We start from the raw sequence: 24,889 nt of genomic DNA, 5'->3' as shown, positions 1-24,889 counted from the left end.
AGAGAGAAATTCAGCTTAAAAGACTTTATAGTGAAATCCAGCGAAGAGCCTTCACAGATGGGGAGGAGCTGCCATCTGAAGGGATACACCCACCCACGTCTACGTTGCATAAAGAAATCCATCGTCATAACAAAGCAGAGCAGCGAGGTACAGAAAAATAAAAACTCACAGTCAAAAGGTTCTCAACAAATAGAGAAAGCAGTAAGGTCAAAAGTCACGGAGCTCAGAAGAACACACTGATTACATTTCCACCGAGCAGGAGAGCGTGGTGCGGCACTTTGATGGTGTGAAAAACCTCTGAGTGGGAGTGTCAGTGCGGGTCTGTGGGGTCGGCAGAGCAGTGTACCGTTCAGCTTTAACTTACTTCAGTGTCTTAATGCTACATGACGTATATGTGCGTTTGTATAAGTGTGTACTTGTTCTGTGTTCACTAATTGCACTTGAGGATGAGGATATGGAGATCGCATTGTCTGCAGACGTCTGCAGATTCTTTTTCTGGTTTTTTGCATTTTCCTGGAAATGTTTCAGACTTTGACAAAAAAACAGAACAAACCTGGGACGACTCACCTTCGGCACAACCAGCTGCGGCTCAAACACGCCGGCGCGCAGTCGCATCCTGAAGGCGGCAGATGTCGCCGATGCTCGTTTACGTCAGGAGATCAAAAATATCTGCTTTAGTGTTTTTAAGCTGTAGTGAGCTGCTCGCATTAGTGCTGACTGCAGTCGCGCTTCAGCTGTCCAATCAGAGCTGAGCACAGGCTCTGACTCTGTAATCAATATTTAGGTTTCACCGAGGCTGAAGCTGAGATGAAGCACATTTTTCTTTTCCTTGTATATAAACACGACACCACAGTGTCTGATGGTCATGTGGCTAAATCTGTGATGATTTGTGCCCCTCAAAAAAACCCTTGTAGAGGTGGTGGTAATGACATCACAGCACCATCTCATTAGACACATCCCGCAGCCAAGCTGCCTGAGCTCCAAACTGAGGCTCGCCACATAATCGGTGGTTTCTGGAGCCAAACAGCGTTCGCTTACTGCACAGTAACTGTGCCAGAAACCAGCCTGGAGCTCCATCACACCAAACCTCCACCTACAGTTGGAGTGTAAAAAGTCCCAATCGGGATTTGGTCCCAATGTTTTGTGAGCGACCTGAAAGGCCGACGATCACGTGGCGAGCTGGCGGCGCTGAAGGGGAGTCGAACCCTCGACATCCAAACACTAAGAAGCAGCTGCAGAGTAAACATCGGTCAGGTTAGAAATAATAAACTAAGTTACAGTGAAGCTTATTAAATAGTGATCAAAACAAACAAGATGGAGAAAGAGGAAGTGGCGAGCGAGGCCGGTGATATCGAGCCGGAAGTGACACGTTACTGACTGCGGTCGCCGTGCAGCAGATTAACCTGAGCAGTAAACAGAAACGCTGCTGTGAGCTTCAAGTCCCAAACTGTTACGCCTCGCTCACACGCACAGGCCCAAAACCCACCACGCCCCCATCAGGACCACGAGCTACGCCATCCGTCTGGATCTGGACCCTGGAATGTCTGGAAGGATTCTGGACTACGCTCAAGCTCATCAAAACAAACTGAAATGAGGAAAACTGGGAAAACATTGCAAACTACACGGGATCCAGGGCGTCTGTCAGAACGTGAGCCTGCGAGCGCGAACGAGATGCAACACCAACCGGCAGCTCAGCCGACTCCATCAGGGGAAGCTGCGTCTTTGGACCAATCACAATCACTGCAGCTCTGCCGGTTAATGAGAACATCTACAGCGTGCACTGCGACCACGCGTCGGTAAAGTGTCACCATCAACTGATATGATATACCGTCATTCGACAGTGAGGAGGACACGGCGTCCGCCATCGAGAGGAAACACGGCGGTGTTTGTTTTTTTTACATTCTGTGCAAAATCAGACGAAAAGTAGTCGACAAACCATCGTCAGTCTGTTCCTCCTTCTGCCCACACATGTCAGAGTTCAGTCACTTTGTTCCTTTTTACAGTTAGTTTCTAAGACGTTAGTACCATCATCGTCGTCCCGCGGTGGGACTAAGACATTCCTCAGAGGGACAAAATCCACCTTCGTCCGAGCTCTGCTGCTTTTGCTCCTCGATGTGAGACTTCAGGCTGTCCGCAGCTCCTGAAAGCGTCCGCCGTCCGATCAGCGAGCTCTGAAATGCTCGACGCCGAGCTGCTGCGAAAACTTGCTGTTTGGTTTGGAAAACGAGTCATTAGATATTTTGAGTAACTTGCTCATAATTATGAAAACCTCGTACTCGTGTCATCACGAGGAACGAGCGCGTGGAGGTGAAGAGCAGCTGACGCTCGCTTCAGTTTTTCTGCACTGGTCAGCATTTAGACCGACCTTCATGACTCCTGCAGTTCTCTGCTGGACAAATGCAGTCCTGCCTCATCAATGATCCATGCACGGATCCAAATATGAATGTGATGATCTCTGAGCCTCAGTAATCACCTGAGGCGTGTAACTTGGAGCTTCATCGTGCTGGAAAACAAACAGATTGTCACCGAATTCTTCCTAAATCGTTGGGAGAAATTCGTCTTTGAGGAGTTTTAGTTTGTCTGGTCTTTAAGGAGCAGGTGGAACAGCTGAAGTCCACAAACTGAAAAGCTCAGGATCAGATCTCCATCGATCAGAATTCGGCTGGTGTCCAACATGAGAACTGCAGAAGGCCTGAAGAGCACGGGTGAACAGTGGAAATGCTGAGTCTTTGCAGAAATAGGATTTATTTATTTATGCTTTGATTGTTCTTCACTATATCACAGAAAAGTAAAAATGAAATAAAAACTGAGGCTTTGGCCACGCCAGCACTGAAATTCCCACATTCGTATCAAAGCAGCTGATTTTAGCCCGGCTCCTCGCTTTCACATCGTTTCTGCCGTCAGAGCTTCAGCGCCAAATTTAAACAACAGCGAGTCTGGCGTGAGACACACGTCACGATTTCAGGAGTTGGTGGACTCGTCTCATTTCCAGGATCCCTGATAATTATATTGAACTACAAACTACGAACACTGGAGCAGCAGAGCCGGCCGAAGGTGGACTTCCATCTCTTCCTTCATTTGTAAAACAACCTGCTGCTGTGCAGCTGTGTGTAAAAGGCATTCAGCAGGTAAAAACCACAGGGCACACAGTGAAAGAGGAGGAGGTGGGGACGGGAATAGAAAAATAAAAAATAAAAAAATTGTGGCAGACACGACAAGACGATCACCTCACTTCACTCTGTGGCAGAGAAACATAAAAAAATTAAAAAAACAAAGTTTCAGAGGAGGTGGGGACAAGGCGAGGAGGAGAAAGGCTGAGAGGGAGGAGGAAGTCAGTCTCAGAAGAACTTGTCATCGATGCGGAAGTGCGGCCGCGTGACGTCGTCCGGGTTGATGAAGACTGAGATGGATTTGCCCGGATTCTCCGTGACGAGCTGCTGAAGCTTCTTGGCCAGCCGGTCGTCGGGCTGGTTCTCTCCGCCGGCGTCGGACTGCGGCGATGGCAGGTTGTTGGTGCTGCCCCGCCACTGCAGTTCCACCGTCAGCCTGTTGGCGGCCTTGGCGTGCTCGATGGTGGTGCGCAGGTGCTCGGCTGGGTCGGAGCGCACGGAGGAGAGTTTGCGGGCGTGCAGCATGGCCGTCTCGTCCGACAGGTGCTCCAGCATGTTGCACTGAGGGATGAAATAGTTGGGGCACATCTTGTTGACGAGGCAGTGCTGCAGGTCGTCGATCAGGCCCAGGAGGAAGTGGGCGGAGAAGTCGTCTTGCGCCAGGTAGTTGGCGGGGAGGCGGTCGCAGGCCCACAGCATGATGCTGCGGAGGTGGTAGGGGCTGATGGCTTTGGGGCGGGACAAGAGCTTGATGATGATGGCTTTGCAGGCCTGGTACGCCTGCATCAGGCTGGACGAGATGCACTTCTTCAGCTGCACCTCGCTGCGGGCGAACGACAGGCGCCACTCGTTCTCCTTGCGGCCTTTGTGGGAGCAGGCGGGGACGAGGTAGAAGCCGCTGATCACCTCCTCCTCGGTGATCTTCCCATCCCAGAAGTGATTCTCCATCAGCCAGCTCTGGGCAACAGCCGGCCACCCTTTAAACGACACCACGGGGACGATGTCGTAGAGCATCCGGCTGCTCCCGACGCCCAGGATGACGGAGATGATTGTGCCGTTCCGCTCCACCTTCTCCACCCTTGGCATTCCTCTCTGCGGCTTCTTCTGCACCTCCAGCAGCACCAAGGAGATGGACTGGTAGAACCAGTCAGCCACCAGTGTTGGGGAGAAGAAGTAGTTGGTGGTGCCGTTGATGTGGTCGACGATGGTGCAGCAGTCCTTCCACTTGTTGATGGTTCCTTCGTCGAAGAGGCGGAGGCTGAGCCAGGAGTGGCCCAGCGCCGAGTGTCTCATGTCCAGGGTCACCGGCTGGTTGCGGTCGTGGAGTTTGAGCGCAGGGACCAGCAGGGTGAAGTCCATGTCGTAGTCTGTGCCGCGGGCATAGACGCTCAGCTCGTCCAGGTCCATGTCCACCACGCCCTCCCGAACGCCTCCTGACAGGAGGAGGTACTCGTTGGCCACGGGGAGCTTCTGGTCCAACTTCTGGACCATTCCTGAAACAGAGGACGACAAAAAGGATCAGATAAAGATTATGTGTAAAAACGAGCACCACGCACACAAGTGTAACCGGGGGTCAGGATTTAGGCCTCGAGATACTCGTCTTACAGCCAGCTGAGCGGGTTCAGTATCTGACCAGGATGGCTGTGGCTGACCTCAGGAATGTGGACCTGGGAGGAGACCCCGAGGAACCCCCAGGATGCACTGCAGAGATCCAATCTCTTGACTGATTGGCGGAACGACGCAACGTTCCTCCAGATGAGCTGCAGGTCGTGGCCGAGGAGGGCAGGTCCGGGCACGTCTGCTTACAAGATAGACTGACGTCAGAAGCAACTCATTCGTATCTGGATAAAGTTCGACTAACATCGATTTAAAAGCTTCCCCCTGCTGTAATTAAATTCTTTAACGTTGACCGGCGGCTCTGCCGATTCGTCCAGTCTGGTTTTTGCTTTCACAGACGAGGCTGATGTTAAGGTGAGCTTTTAACGAAGTCTGCTTCGTTTGTGTCCAGCTCAGTCTGGATCGGGTCCAGTTTGGCCCTCCTGTTTTCCAGTTCCTTTCATGTCAGGTCTATTTTTGAAGCTCGCTGTGTTTGGAAGCGGACCGCGTGAGCCCCGACGGGTCACTGCGTTCAGCCCCATCGGTCGGGCCGGGCCGGCCTGGACGAGTTTTCCGCTCTGCTGAGTTTAAAGAAGAGGCGCACACACTTCCTGGCTGTCGACTGCATTCCTGCGCTGCGGTTGTTTGGACGCACGCAGTCCGTCTCTCAGAAACAGTTTCAAATAAATCAGATGAACTCAGCTCGGGGGCTGCTCGTTACCTCGGTACAGAGACGATCCTGCAAATACACACTGTCTTTGAATGAACGTCTCACACTCACTTTATAATTCCTGACTGATTTTCCTTTTTTATTGATTGGATTGATTAAATCTGGAGCATAAAACCGCCTCATCGCTTTTCTTTTGGTCTGTCTGTGAGCTGCAAACAGTGAGCGAGCTGTGAAGACAGGATGGAGCGCCGCTTCCTGTTGGGACATTTTGGAACGCTTGTTATTTCTGTGAGGAGGCGCCGTGTGCGAGCTGGCAGACTGTCAGTACATCTGAGAAAATGAACACTAATGTGAGTGTGCGGCTCTGTCAGATGGACATTTCTGCAGTTTCTGTGTGTGATTCTGTCTTTGTCGTGTGTGTGTGTGTGTGTGTGTGTGTGTGTGTGTGAGAGAGTCTTTTTACATCCAGATCTTGGAGGCGCTCCAGCGTCATTATCAAACTCGCATTCCTGCACTCCATCCTCCGCACTTCCTCTCAGGTTCAGTTATGATGAGCTGAGTCCTCTCAGCAGATTTGTGGCCTTTTATTTTGAAAGGTTAGGGCCCCACCGCCTTCAAAATTTTAATTATAACCTTGTAATTCCTGATTTATGTCAGATATTAAAGCTGTGTGAGGTTCATTTTTTCTCCTAAGTGAAATGTGAAGACATATTTACCATTTATATCTTGGCATATCTTCAAAATGCTAAACACAACAAATGTGCTGTAGAGCAATTCAAATAAATTCAAAGGTCAACGTAATAAACTAAAATGTTATTTCTGATCAAACGCTTCAAATGTTACAGAGAAACAAAGTCAAACATTAGATCATCATTTAATAAAAAAAAGTAAATGTTAATACAAACAGAGTATACAGAAATATCTAATGAAAATAATTTTCTTTATTTTCAAACTCTGTCAACTGTTTGTAAACAAACTCTTGAATAAATAAACAAAAACAAACACTGTGCGGAGCGATTCATTGGATTTTAATCTGGATTTTCGTGCCCGTGTTCTAACGAACATCATCGAGCGATACAGAAAGTGCACGCTCCACCATCAGAATCAAGAGCTCCTTAAATGAGCACTGAGCACGCACCTGCATGAGCCAATCACAGCTCCTCCCTGCACCTGACCGCAGTGACCTCATACAGGCCATCGAGACAATATTCAGCACGGCAGAAGCTGAAGAGCTCCTCTAAGAGAGTCAGATTTAGCACGAGTGATGTGAACTAAACACGCATTCACAAGGAGTGTTGTGCGTCTGCACCACAAAGCAACACAACTAAATTATTCAGCCACCTGCAAACACACAGCAAACTGCAGGATAATCAAAGCACGAAGGCCAGAAAAATGAGACGGAGGACGCTGACGCAAATCATCTGACATCAGCTCAGCGCGGTGCGCCAGCTTGTACACATGCACTGAAATCACCAACCAATCAAAGAGAGTGCTCAACACAAAGGTCAACAGATGCGTCGTCCCCTCACACAGTTAATTTTTCCAAATCCTGCACCAATATTGGGAATAAAATGAAATAATTTCCACACATGTGCACACAACAAATCAGTTTCCTGGTTGTGCCGCAGAAATCCTACATGCTAAAATCCAAGAATTTCCCCTAGCAGGACCGGAGCTCCGCCTTCGTGGATGAGCTGTTACTACAGTAACCTCACAGCAGCCATGTTATTGGTCACGTGACACATTGAAAATGTTCCAAAAGGCTCCAACAGCACAAACACGGTCCAGAGGTCCAGTTCAGGTGAAGCTGAGCAGTCAGCTAGCAGCTACAGCCACCTGTGTCATCATCCACCCATCAGTCAAAGAGGCCACGCCCCTAATCATATAAACTTTAAGCCTTATTACAGTTTAACCAGGTGAACCCTAAAAACTTTCTTCTACTGTACAGGTGTTACGAAGGAGGACATTATCCACAGAGACAAACAGTTTGTGTATCAGGCTGCAATCATGTTTATTTCTGCTGTACAGTTTTAACATGGGAGTCTATGGGGGACTGACTCACTGCTGCCTCTGCTGGACGTCAGAGGAACTGGAATCTTTTCATTTGCCCCACGGGGTGATGTTTGGGGAAAAAACGGATGATTTATTTCTCGCTGTAAAAGAAATTCGGACAACTAATTTGGCAGAATTTAATCTGACAATTTTAAATATATTTGAGCACATTTGTTCCTCACTGATGCGCTATGTGCGGAAAAAACACCTGCTGGTCGGAGTCCTGGAAGTTTAATATTAGTGAAGATTTGTTTGTTTTTAATATATTTGAAGGTGTGGATGAGGCTGGGATTGTAGTGGGCTTCACCTTGCACTGAGGGTGGTGTTAGTGTCGTCTGTGTTTAGTATTTCCGTATTTGTGCAGCACCTGGAGAAGCTCAGCTACACTTTTATGTTCGTTTTAAACCAAGAAACGAGAAGAAGAGAGGCTAAGAGGATGCATGCGATCCCTAATGCGGTCCAGGTGGAGCAGATGTGCATCACCTGAGCCTCTGCACATCTGGATCACCCCTGCAGCTCCGCGCTCACACCAGCTGAAATAATCAGGTGGAGTCCGAGGATGTTTACCGCAGCCTGGTGTGTGCGTGTGTGTGTGCGTGCGTTTCCTCACCCAGCATGGAGAAGATGAAGTCCTTGGCCGTGTGGATCTCCAGAGCCCGCTGGTCGTCGTACTCCCGCTGGTCGTGCTTGCTGAACTCCTGGATGAGCCGGTTCAGATCCTCCATGCGGGCCGCCGACCTGAAGTCCAGCTCGGGCCCGCCGCCGTGCGGCAGCCTCCCGGCAGCCATGGTGGGGCTGTTCCCGAGGCTGCCCGACGAGCCAGCCCGGCCGGAGAGAGCAGGGGCCGCCATGGTTCCTCCGCGGTCACACGCTGGTTCTGCACTGCCCACGCTGCAGCTGCTCCTCTGTCGCGGACCGAACCGAACCGAGCCAAGGCGAGCCACTCCACAGTGAACACAAGCACCGGAAACCTGCCCCGCTTCCGCCACTCAGCGCTTTCAAAATAAATGCCCCCTAATTAAATTGTATTATCTTATCTTATCTTATATTATATTATTATCAGCGTTCACCATCTGCTTCCATCTCACCCACCCACCTATCCCAGCACCCTCCTCTGTCACACCAACCCCATGTCTTCCACTGTATTCATGGATCACCTCAGAGGTTTTTCTGTTTTCCTTCTGGCAGCTCCACCTTCAACATCCATCTCCAAACCATGCATCACAGCAGGTCTCACTATCATCTTTTGAACCTTCTCTTTCACTCTTGGTGCTATTTTTCTGTCGTACGTATCGGTCATATCAGACACTTGTCTCCTTTCACTCCACCCCGCCTGCAACCTCTACTTCTACCACCTCTCCTGTGCACTGACCCTTCCTTTGGGTGGTTGACTCCCGGGTATCTATCTTCCATACTTCTCTTCACCTTTCCACCTTTCTCCTGCTCATTGCTTCTATTTACTTTCATTCTTCTTCTCTTCTACAGTCTCATCCACCTATACCATACTCTCATCACATACTTTCTGTAGATCCACAAAGACCACAAAGATCCACAGTTCATCACCTTCTGACCTTCTCTATACTTCTCCATCAACACTCTTAAAGTACACTGCTCCTCAGTGATCGCCATTTCTCTTCTTCTCAACCACTCTTTCTCATATCTTCATCTTCATACCTTGTTCTTAAAAATTAGTACCAGAACACTTTTGTATTATTCCTCTGACACTCATTTGCATTTTTTGTGTTTCACTCTGAAAATAAATATCAAATTTCGTTGTATTGACTTTGGCAGCGTTTTACCTTGAAGGTCACAGGCGGATGTTGTGCTTCGTGTTGAGGATTTTGTTTTGTTGATTCAATTGTGTGCAGTATCCGCCTCTGTCCTGCGGGCGTCGCTGACGGTGCCGGAGCTCCTTGGTGACCCGGAAATGAACAACTGCTAGGCGGCCCTTCGGCCGACCTGTCGGGGTCACCGGGATCCAATATGGCGTGGAGGAGCTGCTCCGTCCTGCTCAGACTGACCGGAGATGAAGGCTTACGGAGCTCCGTGAGGGGTGGCAGGTCAGTCCCCACAGGCGGGGGCGAGCAGCCCGTCCCGGGTTACAAACAGACAGATCCTTGCTGTCGGAGTTAGCTCCGTTAGCTTCAAGGACAGTTTAGAATCAACGGGCTGTTAGCAGGTTAACGTTAGCCGCTGCTAACAAGCGGGGAGCTGCCTGGGTGTGTTTGTGTGTTTATCTAATTATCCGGTGATGTAAAGCTGTTTGTCCTATTTAAACACCCCAGTGTGCCCCCTTACATACATGCCCATTACATGCAGTTCTTCCGAAGCTCTTTCAGGTCCTCCCTCCGGCTCAGTGCAGAGGGACGCTGCTTCCGTCGGTGCCCTAAAACCCAGGGGTTAATCTCCTGTGGCCAGCTGACCTGTGCTGCTTTAGGTGGCTTTATTTATAATCCACAAGCAGTCCACTCGGACCCTTCCAATGACCAAAAGTTACTAAATGGATTCAGTGACATAAAACCAGACGTTTGTGGTAAAAATGTTTTTGGGATTGTTGCTCAGTCTGAGGCCGGCTGGTAAAAGGAGACAGCAGCTAATCCTTAGATAATTAAAAGGTTGGCAGGATGTTTATACTCTGACACACTGGTGCATGATAAAAAGAAAGTGCACCCACTCTCAGCGGGAAGGTTTTATCTAATCACGGGAAGATGAATTGAGTCGGGTCCTTGGCAGAAGTCTGTACTGTGAAGCAGGAGTTCACCATGGTAACTTGTGCTGTGAACACAACCTGCTCACCACCTACTGACCAATCAAATCTCCAGAAATTACCATCGCCTTTCCTGTGTGTGTGGAGCGTCAGTAATAAATGTAGATTCTTCGATACAACTTTGTTCCTTTGGTTATTTATTAATGATTTTTTCATTTAATTATTTTTGCCTTTTGACAGGAAACAACATTTTTTGTTGTGCTTCCTGTCTGTGGTTGTGGCAGGAGGATGCTGGCGCTTCATTAAAGAGAACTTTTTTCTCACAGTTGTGATTCCTCGTCTGTCCACCAGGTGGCCTCAAAGCTTCCAGCAGAGATGCGGCTTCAGGAAAGCTGCAAGGAAACCCGAGTCCAAGAAGGTGGAAGAGGAGTTAGGCCCTGCCCACAGCGAATCCTCTGAAGCCGCGGCACAGCGCCGGACCCCCGCTCCTCACTGGGACCATCAAGCTCCACCCAGTCCCCCACGCGCCTTCGGCCGGCTCGTCAGGCCGCTCGTCTTTACCATCGGGGTAGGTGATGTTGTTTCGGTGGCGATGACGCCGCTGATGATGTCACGGACAGGTGTTGACTCCATGTCAGTTTACAGGCTGCTCCTTCGGCTCGGCGGCCATCTGGCAGTACGAGTCCCTCAAGTCTCGAGTGCAGAGCTACTTTGACGAGCTGCGAGCCGATTGGCTGGAGAAGGTGCGACCTCAGAAACGAGGAGACATCCGCAAAGAGGTGAGGGTTCGACGTCATCACCTGTAACCAGGCTCCACCCACACTTTGATCTGAGTCTTAATTGGCTGTCTGTGTTTTAGATCAACCAATGGTGGAACAGCCTGAGCGAGGGCCAGAGGACGGTAACAGGTGAGTCAGTGCTTACGAGCAAAGCGCTGAACTTTCACATGGGGGTTGCTGGATTGAATTTCTTTTTTCCCAGGGATCATTGCTGCTAACGCCATCGTGTTCTGCTGCTGGAGAGTGCCGTCTCTGCAGCGCTTCATGATCAGATACTTCACCGCCAATCCGGCCTCCAGTGAGTCTCGCCACCGCCGCCACGATTCGTTCAGGGTCTCCGATTGAGCCTCTGTAACTGTGGCTGTTTGTTGTTGCCCCGCAGGGACTCTGTGCTCTCCCATGATTCTCTCCGCCTTCAGTCACTTCTCGTTCTTCCACATGGCGGCCAACATGTACGTCCTCTGGAGCTTCTCCACCAGCGCCGTCTCCATGCTGGGCCGAGAGCAGTTCATGGCCGTGTACCTGTCGGCAGGTGCTTTTCACTGTGGTGTAATCTCTGAGATTATCTGTGTTTGTTTATGAGTGTGACGTTGATTTTATTTCTTCCGTTTTCAGGTGTTATTTCTACGTTTGTCAGTTATGTGTGCAAGATGGCCACGGGGAGGTTCGGCCCATCTCTCGGAGCGGTGAGTGACTGCTTCACAGGTCAAACTGTACCTCGCTCAGAGTCACGTCTGTTTTATGGTTTTATTTTAGAGGACGTGTAGATTTTAGGAGGTCAGTGCGAACACACTGATGTGATTCTTTTGAGTGATTTTCTTTGGTGGACGTCTGTAAATGTTCTCAATAAATAAACAGCCTGAAGTTCCTGTTTCTGTTTTCAGTCTGGCGCCATCATGACCGTCCTCGCTGCTGTTTGTACCAAAATACCTGAAGCCAAACTGGCCATCATCTTCCTCCCCATGTTCACCTTCACCGCTGGCAACGTAAGACCCCGCCCACCCCTCTCCTCGCCCAGTCTACCTGGACAGAGATCTCTTTTTCATCTTCTGCATCAGCCCACCTGCAGCTGCTGCACATCTGCAAGCTGCTTTGAAACCCACCTGAGCTTCAGCTCCTGCTGCTGGCTTTGACCTGACTGAACTCGCGCTCTGTTTCCGTGTCTGTCTGCAGGCTCTCAAGGCCATCGTTGCCATGGATACCGCAGGCCTGGTGCTTGGATGGAGGTTTTTCGACCATGCTGCTCATTTAGGAGGAGCCATGTTTGGAATGTAAGTTAGCAAGTTAGTCGATTTTTTATTTATAAAGGTTCATTTTTAATTTTCTTTGTTAATTCACAGAGAAGTTTTTTTTTTTACCTTCTTACAGTAATTTTCTATATTAGATGGTGGGAAAAAAAACAGCTTTTCTGTCACTTAATTGTTGAACTTAATTACTTAATCACGTTGGTTTAGTGTGAGTGGCCGTGGGCGACGTCTGTATCCATAGGAACAGCTGTAAAATGTGGAAATACAATTAAAAGTACAAAATTGATGGCTTCCTTGACATTTTCCAGAGCCAGACTGCAGTCTTTTCCGGGCCGATTCTGGTCCCTGGGACTTATGTTTGACCTCTCTGGATCAGATGGTTAATAGGTAGAAGCGGAAGTGTGAAGGCAAAGCTGTCGATTTCCTGTTTGTGTTCCTGAGTGAAGAAAAGAGCGAGACTGTAGACACGAGCTGTAGAAAGGGAGCCCGCCGAGGAGGTGCAGCGGGACCAGGGCCTCCTCGCTGACGTGTTTTGGACGTTGAAATATTTGGAAAACTGATTTATTCTGTTTTGTGACGACGTTGCAGTGACGTGTTTTTAATCAGACTTGTTCTTCTCTCCTCAGCTGGTACGTTCTGTTCGGCCACGAGTTGATCTGGAAGAACCGAGAACCTTTCGTCAAACTTTGGCACGACTTCAGAACTCGAAGGGGACCGGGAGGAGGAGAAGGCGGCGGCGGAGGGGACCGAGGAGGCGCCATTTAGGACGCTGAAACGCAGAGAATGAAGGAAATAAAATGCTAACGTAACATGTAAAGATGTATAAAATGTACAGAGAGAATCACGGAGCCCGGGCACAGGCCGGAGTCGAAGTAAAGACTCGTACTTGTATTTATAAAACATGAACGATTCCATTGTTGTCTCCTCGCCTGCTTTTGTTTACAGTTTGATCAGAGACAAAGACAAACGTGGCACAGAGGTTTACAGCAACGACCTGTCGGCTGATCGTGTGACAAACAGCCCAGACAGAACCAGTCAGAGGGACTTTTTGCCTCAAAAATCTGTAAAAGATTTAAAAAGACAACTGAGGGATTCTTAAAGAGCTCCACCTACCTCAGGTGAAACTTCAAACCCCATCAGGACGCCGTGTCTGAAACTAGAGTCTGGCTGCTGCTGCAGAACGAACCGGACGACTGAACAAACACCGTGTTTGCCAAACAGGCTGAAGTCCACCAACAGATCAGACTGATGGTGTCAGAGCGCGATCTGAAGGGTCGTCACGGAGAGCGTCATACGCCTGCTGCGATTGGCTCACAGCTTTAATAAAGCCCTGTGATGCTCGTGGGTTTAACTTTCTTAAAATAGACTCGATGATATTTGTGTTGTGGAAAAATAAACTGATCAAAACCTGATTTTCTGAGATTTATTCAAAGTTTAAAACAAAGGGACCAAAAACAATACAGCAACAAGTAAACAAAATACTAACAGCTCCTTTATAGCCGTTGTCTTGATGCAGTCTTTGTTCAGCTGTAGGGACCTGTTCCCACAGTCGTGTAGCAGTGGTCTGATAATGACGGCAGAGCTTCACACTCATTCTTTGTTACAAACCAACAGCACGCAGAGAGGAGAGCAGCTGAAGCGCAGCACACCAGAGCTTGTGACACATTATTTTGGTTTTTGAAATCGATGAACGAGACAGAGATGAACACTGAACACCTCAAACTAAAGAAAAGGCCGACCCTCGCTCAGAGACTCGCACTTTTTTAATGTCTCTTTAATAAAATGCACTCATTCAAACCTTTTACCTGATTCACAACTGAGATCAGACATGAGTGTGCACATCTGTGAGACCTCGGTGATGCTGAATGATCTGTGAGGGATTTAGAGCAGCACAGAGGTTCTTATTTCATACAAACAACATATTCCCACATCCAGAGAATCGGAGTATTAAACTCCACATCTGTCAGCAGCTGAAAACATCTGGAGCTTTTCAAACCAAACACTTGACGAAGGAGGTGCGAGGTGTGCGAACCCTCTGGTTCCTGAGGGAACATTTGCCGTTAAAATCACCGCAGCTTGTTTGCAGTCGTCTTACTAAAGCAAGGACGGACTTCCCAGATAAAAGATCACCTGTTGTTGGTCCTCTTGTATGTCAAAGCCTTACAGAGAGAAGAGCTGCTGCAGCAGGATAGGAAACCTGCTGTTTTCAGTTTATCAAAAAGGCTCTGAAGGACTTTTAAACCACAGGTTTCCTTCTTTTGGTATATTTTGTCCCACTCCTGCATAGAAGCAGGGTTTTATCTTTGACGGCTGAAACCAGCTCATCACAAACGGTGGGAGGTGAAACTGGGATTCCTGAATGTCGATACTGATGTGTGTTTAGAGACGGTTTGGCCTTTCCCAGAGTTCATCGACCCTGAACAGCAGCAGACCTCAGAAGATCAGACCCGCTTCAAACCGCCGCGCTTCACATCGCAGACACAACCTGAGCGACGCCTGCAGAGACACAAACCCTGGAGAAGGCCTTTCTGCAACCTCCAAACCTGTGCCGACGGTAAGAACCGATCCATCAGACTCCAGCCGTCAAACCTTTAGCTGCACTTTAGCCTTTAACAACTGGCTCAGGTGATGTGTGCGTTTCGACAGGTGTGTACGGGTGAAACTGAGCTCCACGTCTCCTCTGCGGCAGATAGTTCCTATTTTCAAATGAAACACGATAGTGGGGATGCACACTCTGCTGGGACGGATACGTCCTCTTTGTTCATCTCCCTGAAATTCGTTTCTTTAGCTCAAATGGCCTCTACAGTCACCACATCCCAATCCAGCAGAGCACCTTTGGGGTGTGGGAAATGGGAGATTCACATCGTGGATGTAAAATCCCCGAGGAATGTTTCCAGCACCTCGTTGAATCTGAGACACGAAGAGCGAGAACAGTTCTGAAGGAAAAATGTGTCCGACCTGTACTAGCAGGGTGTACATAATAAAGTGGCCAGCGAGTGTAAATCACACAGTGTCCCAACAGTGATACTTTTACTATAATCACTGATGAAATCCTGTTACACGTGTTTGGAGTCACACCGAGATGGGAAATCGTAGTTGACTTTGAGTCGACCGCCTGCATTTGAGTTTGTGTTTTACAAACTGGCTCGGATCTTCCCACAGTGAGCTCGTGCACCACGTCCATCAGCGGTGATTTACTCTCTGTGCTGCAGGCAGCTCAGAGTAAACTCTGTAAACACAGAAGTCAAAGCTGCTCTTTGGACTTTGGTCCACGTCACTGATCCGAGTGCTGTTTTCCTGTGTTATGTTCTGTTAACAAAAATAGAAAAAATACACATATATCTTTAGTATCAGCTCCGAATATTATCTGAGTTCTTGAAGAAGTAAAAAATAATATTAAACACAACATTTAATACTACGTTGATTGGTGAGCTTAATTTCAGCTTAATTTCAGTCACTGATACTTCATGGAGGTGTCAGATGTCACACGGCCCGAGAGCAGAGCCCTGAGGAACTCCACAAACTCCACAGCTCGTGCCTCCTCCTTCTTCAAAATCATCTGTTTCCAGGTGTTCCAGGTGTTCCAGGTGTGTGCGGAGACGCTGAGCAGAATGGCGGTGGGCCTGCAGATTGTGGGTCTGTTTCTGGGCGTGGTGTCCTGGTGTCTGCAGTCCAGCTGTACCTCCAACCAGGTGTGGAAGATGAGGAGTCAGTCGGAGTCGGTTACCACCAGCCAGTGGCAGTTCGAGGGCCTGTGGATGAGCTGTGCTGCCACCTCGTTGGGGTCCATCCAGTGCAGCAAGTTCAAGACGGTGCTGGGACTGTCGGGTGAGAACGGCTGCTTCGTAATCATCAGCAGCTATTATGGAGTTATGATGATGGCTCAGTCGGAGCACAGGAAAAGGTCCACAGCAAGGACAATTATTTTTCATTCATTGATGAGAGCATTAGTTTTGGAAAAAAACTCATCTCTGTTTCTGCCTGAGAGCTGAGACAGAAATAAGAGAGGTCATATATCTTATTTATAGCGAGTTCTTATCTTTTGCTGCCCAAACAAAGTAACAGCTTGTTCATGAACTTTAATGAGTCCCATGAGGACAATGTTGCTTAATGTTGTGGGAACTAGATGATGGCTTGTTCCCACAAGATAAACTGGGTTTATAAAAAGGGAAAAGACATCTGCAAAAACTGTAAAGCTGTGCGACGAGGAAGATGTTCATTTACCTGTAATGATGCTTTGCAGCTCACCTGCAGACCTGCAGGGCTCTGATGATCCTGTCCCTGCTCTGCGGTCTGACCTCCATCATCGTCTCCGTGCTGGGACTCAAATGCACCAAACTCGGCAGAACGCCCGAGCAGGTCAAAGCCAAGATCGTCCTGAGCGGAGGGATCCTCTTCATCCTGTCGGGTACGAGGCTTCGGGACTGGAGCAGAAACAAACCCCAAACCTGTAAAAAAGCAGCGTTTTCGTTTTGTTTCTCCTTCCTGCAGTTCAACCTGCACAAACTGGAAGCTGCAATTTCACTTGTTTCAAATTATGGCTGTCGTACAGGAAATGTCGACGTAGACAGAACATGTAAATGACGACATACAGTCTGTGTTTGTGTTATGATCAGAACTTCACGGGGAGTGTTTCTTTGTGGAAGAAGAAATGGTGATATTTAGAGGACAGATATCGCTGCATGTGCACATCAGTATTCAGGATGGAATCATCTTTATTCCTCATTTAACTGAAAACAAACATCTAAAAAATATTCAGATTAAAACGAGGCTTTTGCAAAGTTCTGGGATCTGTGGAGACACCGGAGCTCGAGCAGCTGGAAACTGAATCCTGAGCTTCTGTGTTTTTCTTCAGGTCTCTTCACTCTGATCGCCGTGTCCTGGTACGCTGCCAGAGTCATCAACGACTTCTACGACCCGCTCTACGGAGGAGTCCGGTGAGCAGCAGTGTGTGTGTGTGTGTGTGTGTGTGTGTGTGTGTGTGTGTGTGTGTGTGTGTGTGTGTGTGTGTTCCTGCTGCTGAATCTTTAGAGTTTGTGCTGCAGGTTCGAGCTGGGTACTGGTCTGTATCTGGGCTGGGCAGCCGCTGGTCTGGCCATACTGGGAGGATCTATGCTTTGCTGCTCCAGTAAGACTACTCCCTCCAGCCCACCTGCTCGGTAAACATACACACCCATCGTGGTCTCCTTATTTAATGCTCAGTAATGACTTCTAAGTTTGTATCAGGCTGTAAAGATGCTCATTTCTAAAGTAAAGTCCCTGCTGAAGCCTCTGGTGGACGTTAGAGGAACTGCAGGATTCATTGTACAGATGTTATCATAAAGAAGAATGAAAAAGAAAGAAAATGAAACGCTGCAAAGAGTGTTGAGTAACTGACGGTTTTGCATATTAGTGAAGCTTTTGTGCAGGTGAGAGCACTTCAGGTAACAGACGAGCTGACGACCACAAATCTGATTATATAAAGTATGTATATAGTTTAAAAAGTTGGTGAGCGAATCTGTTTCATGTACATCGCTGTTGCTCCGCCCTCTAACCTTCATCTGCTCCCCTGCAGGCAGTTTTCTTACTACTCCACCACCGGCCAAGGTCGGAGCATCTACAGAGCAGCTCCGGCCTCAGACGCCAGCGGCTCCAAGGCTTACGTCTGAACCGACCGACCTCCACCGTCCTTTGTTAGGCTCGTGCTGTTTTCTGAAACATGGAATCGCCTCAGAATCACACTGCAAATAAAAGGTCTCCTGAAGCTGTGTGGCCAAGCAGTACCAAGTGTGTCCAAGAGAGGGCGCCACAGGGAATCGCTCTCAGAACTTCACAACAGATCAATTTATTTATTAGGTTTTGCTGTTTCAATTGAAAACACTTTGTGGTTCATTTACATTTGACTTTTATTAATCACATTTACCTGTATGTTTGAATTAATTTCACATTATTAATTTTCTATAGTTAACTTCAGTTTACCTTTTTTAGGATATTAAAGAGAGGAAAGGCTATCATCTAACTAATCATGCTGACAGATCTGTGTGCAGTTTCCAAATGTGACGTTGCAGAGAAAGAAACACGTGTGGTGAAATGAAACTGAGAGAATAAAGATGTTTATTAACGCACACAAAGCTAGAAACCTACTGACAAATTCAGCCTTTAGATTCATGACATCACTGATGAACAGACATTAATTAAACGTTAAATAAAACGATCCATTAAAAGGTTTGAATAAAACTTTATTATTTCCCTTTTTAAGACTGTTAACATGTCGCAGGTGTGTTCAGGTGCGTGACTGCACTGTGCTGCTTGTGTGCGTGCTGGCTCACGGGAACGCTGATGAACACTACAAATCCAGCTGCAGCCCAGCGTGCACAGCAGTAACATCAGTCTATCCACCAGATCTCCAGTTTGGTTTGAGAGCTGATCTCAACCTGCAGATGTTTCCTGCTGGGATCTTTGTGCTGATGTCAATTCTTAGCAGGTTGTGTCTTTATTTCAGGAAGCTGACGCTCATCTTGGTATCAATGTCCATTTTCTCCAGTGACTGAAAAACAAATGAACACAACAATAATTTTTTAAATAAATTTGATTTGAAGAAAGTCCCTCCTCCTCCTCCTCCTCCTCCTCCTCCTTCTTCTTCTTCTTCTTCTTCTTCTTCTGTTTCTCAGACAGAAATAAATGCTGGTCCTAAATCATGTGTGAGCTTTGAGAGGTGTTTGAACCACCACACACAGTATATTTTATACATTTATTATTGTATTTGTGTGAGAGCCCAGATTTTTGATCAGATGCAGCATGAAGCAGGTAAGAGTCTCACCTTTTTGAACTCGTCAAAGGAGATGGCATCATCTTTGTCAAGGTCGGCCTCCTGAATGGCTCGCTCAGCTATGCTCTGCAGCTGCTCCTCGGTCACCTGCAGCCCCAGCATCGCCCGCAGAACCTGAAGGACGCAGGACACAAGTATTAATAATGTACCAACGATGCTGATCGAAATCCTCTCCGAGACCCGTTTTTCTGCAGAACTAAAGAACATGCGAGTGGTGGACCCTTCTATGCAGATGACACACGATTATTTTTCTGATTCTAGAAAACTAAAACTAGCTTAACGCCACAGAGGATTTCTTTGAGGGCAAGCTGGGCCAAGCAACTGTTTTCCTCTAGTGCAAGTCCACAGCAGCTCCATCTGCTGTGGGAAACACTTCGGAAATAAGGGATCAGCCAAAGTACCTGCTACTTCTTCTTTTCTAAAATAATAATCACCCCAGTGGGCTAGCTTTATACTGTAGGAGGGGCTCGGTAATGTTTTCTTTCAGCTAAATAAAAATTCTTCTCTCACTTCCCTCCATTCTGCAGCCATGCAAAAACCCCTGATCTTAGCCAAATGTGAGTATGAGCTCCTGCGTCCTGGTTGCAGGTGTGTAATTTGTGCAAACAATGAAGACCTGACTGACAGCCCCACACACCAAAGACAGACTGCACAGGAGAGTCTCTGTGCATGGGAAGGAACTATGAACTTGTCAGCGATGAGGAGAAGAAATGAAAACTCTCAAATAAGTGGACACAGACCTGAAGAAGCTCCTCTCTGGAAATCTTCCCATCTCGGTCCAGATCGTACAGCTGAAAGGCAACTGAGCAGCTTCTACATTATTTTCTTTATTGTACGCAAAGATAAAATAAAAGACAGAACAAAGTGACCTGGACTCACATTTGAGCTTCCTGGTCCTGCTGCTGGGGAGCTCTTGCTGTGTTCCTTCTTTGTTTCGGTTTCTGTCAGTTGGACGGAAATGAGCCAGAATCCGGACAAAGGAGGAAAAGTCCACGGTATCCTGTCTGGAGAGAAATACTTCCTGTTTACCCTTCACAGTGTCACCTGACCAGTGCCTGAGTCTAGACCTCTGCAACTCAAATGAGTTGATGTGGCAGTCCTTGCTCTGTCAGTGCAGAAACAAGTGATTCCTGTGATAACAGCAGGCTGTCGTACCCCGAGGAGAAAAAGGCTTCTATGATTCTGCCTCCGATGGGGTTCATGGCCAAACCTCCGAGCGCTTCAAAGTCGTCAGGGCTGCGATACAGAAGGAGACAGACAGTCAGAGGCTCTGGGACACTGACGTCCCTCAGAGTCTCACAGGCTTTGTTTTAAATCTTTAGATTTTTATAAAGAAACACGACCTGTTTGTTTTTCTGCAAAGGTTTCACTTTCAGCCTGCATGATGTTTAAGAGCGGTCATATTAAAGCAGGGTTATTATAGTTAACTCAAACTTAACTAAAGATCAAAACTAGATGTGAAAAAACATTTTAAACTAGACGTAAACAAACTTCCTGAAAGGATTTCATGAACTTAGAAACTAAACTTCTGATAGAGAAGAAGTTTTAGACTTTGATTAAATGTTATCACTGTTTGTGTGATGAGACTTTGACGGACGCTGAATGTCCTCAGGACTGTGAGTCGCTGCTTTCCAAAGGTTGTATAGTTTTATATTTTCTGGACCGATTTTCCTCAATCATGCCTCTCACGTATGCCCTCATTACATTATTACTTAAAAAGACTAAAACTAACATTAATAACACTAAAAACTAAAAGTAAACATTTTGAAACAATGAAATCTAAACTGAAAGGAAAAAAACTGCTCTGGAAAAACCTGAAGCTAAACAAAAAGCCAAAATGAAATGAAAGTATAGCTCTCTGTCTTCATCTCAAATGGGTTGGCGTTCGGGCTTTGGAGCCAGCAGACATTAAAGAGTTACCTGACACAGTCACAACAGTGACTCTGAATTCATCCTGTTGACACTTTGTGTGGCCGCTGATGTTTGGACACATCAGGGAAAGAGATCCTGAAGATGAAGGTGTTGAACTGGTTTGGATCAGAGTCTAGTCCTCCAGCTTCCTGTTTCTCAGAGTGACCTGATGAAGTTTATGTCTGGTCTTTGACCAGGTCACACAGCGTTTCGGCAGGTTGTCTAGAAACATCTTTGGGAACTTTGCAAAGTTGTTTTGTTTTGTGTTGTTTCGAGTTAAGTGTTTGAAGTATCTTGAATGACTGTTTCTTCATGTTTTCCCGTGACTGTGAGATTGGGGGGAGCGCTGCTGCAGCAGTGTTACATATTTCTGACGCAGACGGATAAAACTAAATAAACTAAATAAACTCATCTTCAGGCTTATTTCATTCTGGGATGTTTTTTGGGGAAACAAACAAACCCTATAAAAACATTATTGTTATTAAGCTGGATGATGATTGTGAGCAGTGCGTCCACACACCTGAGGTATCCTCTGTTGTCTCTGTCCAGACTCTCAAACCTGTCGTGCAGACGGAGGAGATGAGCAGACGAGACTGAAACAGACACGATTTGTTCTTTACTCAGAGTAAACTTTAACAGCTCAGTCAGTCTTTGCAAATACTTGCTGAGGGAAGAAGTATGACTGTCTTCAACAGTAACTTGTATGTCGATACCTCAAATACACCAGAGGTTTGTTTGCAGTATCCAGGGTGTGCATATATTAAATATATTATGTAATCGCTCAAATGGGTCGAACAGGTTTGAGCAGAAATCCTGTGACATCAAAATTAAAGGAGAAGAAATTCAAATAAAGGAAACCAAAAAGAAAAGATCAAAAACGAATAGCTTATGGTCCCAAAGTAAAAGAAATAATAATTATATGTAATTATATTTCTTATTACGAAAAACTAATGTTTCATCTGGGCTTAATCAGCCATCGAGCACAGTCGTGTTTATCTGCCCACAGCGTCCTTATCAGCGAGGACAGTTCAGGGTGTTGCCACGGAAACGCACACAAACAGCCGACGATGAGCTCACACACGGGAAACAGCAACAACTCACACCGTCGCCGTTACAGTCTCACATGAAAGCTGAAAGTGATGTTGAGCCCCCCCCACACACACACACACACATTTCCTATTGACAATAACTGTTTTGGGGTTTTCCCAATAAAGAGATCAAGACCCCACGATGGGAGAAATACGAGTACACGCACACACCCAGCATTGACATTAAGCCAAACTCTGACATTTAATGACTGATTTTGTGGTTCAAACAAACAGACTGTGTAGAGACATTTAAGTGTGTAATATATGTATGAGGTGTATGGCACACATGCTCACACATTTAACATTACAGTAAATATTGGTCTGAATTCAGCACTTTGGAGAGAGCTTAAACTGGGCAGGTGAATCGTAACCCCGCTGAGCTTTTAATGAAGCTGCAGATTTTACCATCAGCACCTTTAGAGCCTCTGAAACGATTGTCTTCTTAAATTTACGGTTAAAAGAAGAAAAATGTTCACATCCTGAAGTTCAGCTCGTTGTTAGGGGTACACCTCGCTGGTACTTCAGCGTGATGTTCAAGTTTGAGATGATTTGAATTTATGACATGGTGCATTATCCTGCTCAGAAGATGGTACACAAAGGCATGGACGAGGACAGCGACAGGACTCAGGTACGTGGGCGTCAGCTGGCACATCTGGAAAGGCTCCATAAGCGCTGAAAGGTGTAAAGTGTTGTCAGAGCAACATCTGCTCCATGCAGATGTTTCTCAGGAAGGCCTTTGTGTTTGAGCCGGATGAACTGCAGACTGCTTCTATAACAGCCTCACGGCTTCAGAGGAGCAGAGGAGCCTGCAGTCCAAACCTCTGACCAGCTGACAACATCTGGAGCATCATGAAAGCAGTAAGAGGACGAAGCAGAGCCAGGACTGCTGAGCAGCTGGAATCCTCCATCAGACTGGTGTTAGAGAGCAAACATGGACCTGTCCTACTTTTACAGACGTGTCGCTGCATCATGTTCACAAGGAGCTCATATTTTTATCACCATGTTCACAGTTTCAACATTTGTTATGTTTTTATGTTCAGTTATGAATAAAATCTGAGTCTATAAGATTCTGTGCTTGTAATTACAGGCTGATCACAGCTGGAAACCTGCCTCGGTCAGCTGTGTTTAATGTCTCCCAGCTGCCTGTCGATGTGTGCTTGTACATACATGTTGTAAAAACCTGAGATATTAAAGACTTTTAACTGCTGTAAACTTTATCCCAGGCTCGTCTGTTCTCTCCTCTCTAGTTTTCCTCAAACTTGCTTCAGATGCTTCAAAGCAGGAAACACTCACATCCGGTTTGGCGCATGAGCTCCTGGGCGTTGGGGATTTTGTTCCTGCTGGAGCTGCTGGAGCCCATCCTGCTGCCGGTGTCGCTGCGTAAACCCAGACTTTCAGTTGCTGCAGTTCAAGCCCGATGAATTTATCTCTGCGCTCTGACCGAGGTGTACGCTCGCGCCCACTGCTGACATACAGACCAGCCAATCACCGCTCGCCAAGAACCACACTCTGATCAGTGGGAGGTCCATAAACACATCCACCGTACGTCTGTGCTCTGAGAGATAACTGCTGCAGGAGATAAAGAGCAAATTCAGTTTGAACGATTGAGGATTATTTCAAAGATATGTGACGGCTTGACCCACACCTCCCCTCCCACATCCGCACAGACCCCCCTGAACTCTGTTTGAGTAAGCCGTTTACAAGTATTTCCTGAAGTGGGGTTGCACACAAAGCACTGATATGTACAGCAAGAAGAAACAGTTATCTCGTAGGCTTTTGTTGGCCTGTCACAAAAACGTAATCTGGGAAACCACCTCCAGACAAAGACTTCTGTCCTAACCAGGACCCTGAAGACAATGAGTACAAATGGTGACGAGTAACAGCTGCTGCTCAGATGTGCTTAGAGAGGCATTTTTGTGTCATGAAATCAAATAGAAGCAAGTCTGTAAAGTGTGACGGAGAGAAAGACTGTGAGGCTGAGTCTGCAGGAAGGAGTCGGTCCGGCCCTACACACCGATCCAAACTAACTGTGACAGCTGCTTCAGAGCTTTGAGGGAAACGGCTGCTCTGATCTTCAAACCGAATAAACACGTCGGTCCATTAATGAACACTAGATGGAGCAGTTTCCACATATATGTGCACAGCAAGAGCGCTCACAGTGGTTGGACTTTCTGCTCATGCAGGTCATGAGTCTGCAGATTCAGGTGTCTTTAGAGTGCACGCTGACACTGTGTGAGAAGTATTACATACATTTTATGACACCCTGTAATGTAACTGTAATCAGATTTGAATTTCATGTAATATTTAGAATTTTAACTTTAGATATTTAATCTTTTTTTCACTGTTTATCTTCCAAAATGACACAAAAGTCAAAGAAAAGTGTCTGAAAGTCGAAACAGAACTTAAAAAATCGCTGCCACTGCAGACGCCCCGTCATGACCTCACCTGACCTCACCTGACCTCACCTGACCCTGTGCATCTCCCCTGATTGAAAACTCTAACTTGATTTTGAGCTTGATGATTAGAGGACGTGAGGAGTGAAGATGGTGCTGATACGTTACTGAGGAGAAGCCGCGGGGCGGTTGCTGCCACAGGTGATCTTTGAGTTTAAACTCGTCCTCTGTGCGAGTTCTGACTTTCAGACAGATCTTTTTCTCCTGTTTGTTGAGCTTTTAACATCCGAGTTCAAGTCGTGAAGGAGAAGTGAAAGGCTCACCAGAGAGACACGGGCAGCAATATTCTTAGAAGACCTGGCGGTGCACTCACAGGAAAAGTGACTGAATCAGTCGTGTTCAAAATGAAAGAGAGCCGAGTTTCAACTGTCAGCTGAAGCGATTGCAGGGAAAGTACAGTAATCAGACGTGTGAGGGTGTGGGGTTTTCCTCGGAACATATTAGAACAGCAGACAGACCTGAAGGAGT

At 47.1% G+C, this 24,889-nt stretch overlaps 4 protein-coding genes across 8 annotated transcripts; 2 read left to right on the top strand and 2 right to left on the bottom strand.

Moving 5' to 3' along the window:
• Positions 1-9: 9 nt before the first annotated feature.
• On the bottom strand, positions 10-10,012 carry unm_sa32065 (un-named sa32065). Of its 3 annotated transcripts, XM_086262503.1 has the most exons (3): positions 9,228-9,720; positions 8,039-8,423; positions 10-4,603 (listed from the first exon to the last, which is right to left on the bottom strand). In XM_086262503.1, exons 2-3 carry the CDS (start codon positions 8,277-8,279, stop codon positions 3,339-3,341), a joined length of 1,506 nt encoding a protein of 501 aa, XP_086118629.1. In that variant the 5' UTR covers positions 8,280-8,423; positions 9,228-9,720; the 3' UTR covers positions 10-3,338. The 3 variants fall into 3 exon arrangements, with proteins under 3 accessions (XP_086118629.1, XP_086118631.1, XP_086118630.1); XM_086262505.1 differs by lacking the exons at positions 8,039-8,423; positions 9,228-9,720 and adding an exon at positions 9,731-10,012; XM_086262504.1 differs by lacking the exons at positions 8,039-8,423; positions 9,228-9,720 and adding an exon at positions 4,716-5,696.
• parlb (presenilin associated, rhomboid-like b) lies at positions 9,305-13,573 on the top strand. The gene is made up of 10 exons (XM_086262506.1): positions 9,305-9,488; positions 10,487-10,703; positions 10,774-10,914; positions 10,995-11,043; positions 11,117-11,212; positions 11,297-11,446; positions 11,530-11,600; positions 11,799-11,900; positions 12,088-12,185; positions 12,788-13,573. Exons 1-10 carry the CDS (start codon positions 9,412-9,414, stop codon positions 12,924-12,926), a joined length of 1,140 nt encoding a protein of 379 aa, XP_086118632.1. The 5' UTR covers positions 9,305-9,411; the 3' UTR covers positions 12,927-13,573.
• A 984-nt stretch (positions 13,574-14,557) lies between these two features.
• Positions 14,558-18,742, top strand: LOC147315240 (claudin-1-like). The gene is made up of 6 exons (XM_086262499.1): positions 14,558-14,715; positions 15,731-15,989; positions 16,405-16,569; positions 17,017-17,098; positions 17,207-17,320; positions 17,716-18,742. The coding sequence occupies exons 2-6, from the start codon at positions 15,773-15,775 to the stop codon at positions 17,807-17,809; spliced, it is 672 nt and encodes a 223-aa protein (XP_086118625.1). The 5' UTR covers positions 14,558-14,715; positions 15,731-15,772; the 3' UTR covers positions 17,810-18,742.
• On the bottom strand, positions 17,631-23,501 carry chp2 (calcineurin-like EF-hand protein 2). Of its 3 annotated transcripts, none has more exons than XM_086262501.1 (7): positions 23,262-23,500; positions 21,401-21,473; positions 20,125-20,205; positions 19,849-19,969; positions 19,710-19,760; positions 18,961-19,083; positions 17,633-18,687 (listed from the first exon to the last, which is right to left on the bottom strand). In XM_086262501.1, exons 1-7 carry the CDS (start codon positions 23,326-23,328, stop codon positions 18,634-18,636), a joined length of 570 nt encoding a protein of 189 aa, XP_086118627.1. In that variant the 5' UTR covers positions 23,329-23,500; the 3' UTR covers positions 17,633-18,633. The 3 variants fall into 3 exon arrangements, with proteins under 3 accessions (XP_086118628.1, XP_086118627.1, XP_086118626.1); XM_086262500.1 differs by having other exon boundaries at positions 17,684-18,687; positions 19,710-19,771; positions 19,849-19,973; positions 23,262-23,482; XM_086262502.1 differs by lacking the exon at positions 19,710-19,760 and having other exon boundaries at positions 17,631-18,687; positions 23,262-23,501.
• Positions 23,502-24,889: the final 1,388 nt, after the last annotated feature.

The sequence above is a fragment of the Aulonocara sp. 'chitande type north' Nkhata Bay genome, linkage group LG14, assembly GCF_057382095.1.
Source record: "Aulonocara sp. 'chitande type north' Nkhata Bay isolate Kocher_YH1m ecotype deep benthic linkage group LG14, A_spYH_male_GT1.1, whole genome shotgun sequence".
NCBI classification, from domain to species: domain Eukaryota; kingdom Metazoa; phylum Chordata; class Actinopteri; order Cichliformes; family Cichlidae; genus Aulonocara; species Aulonocara sp. 'chitande type north' Nkhata Bay.
This window is presented reverse-complemented; position numbering and strand designations above follow the sequence as displayed.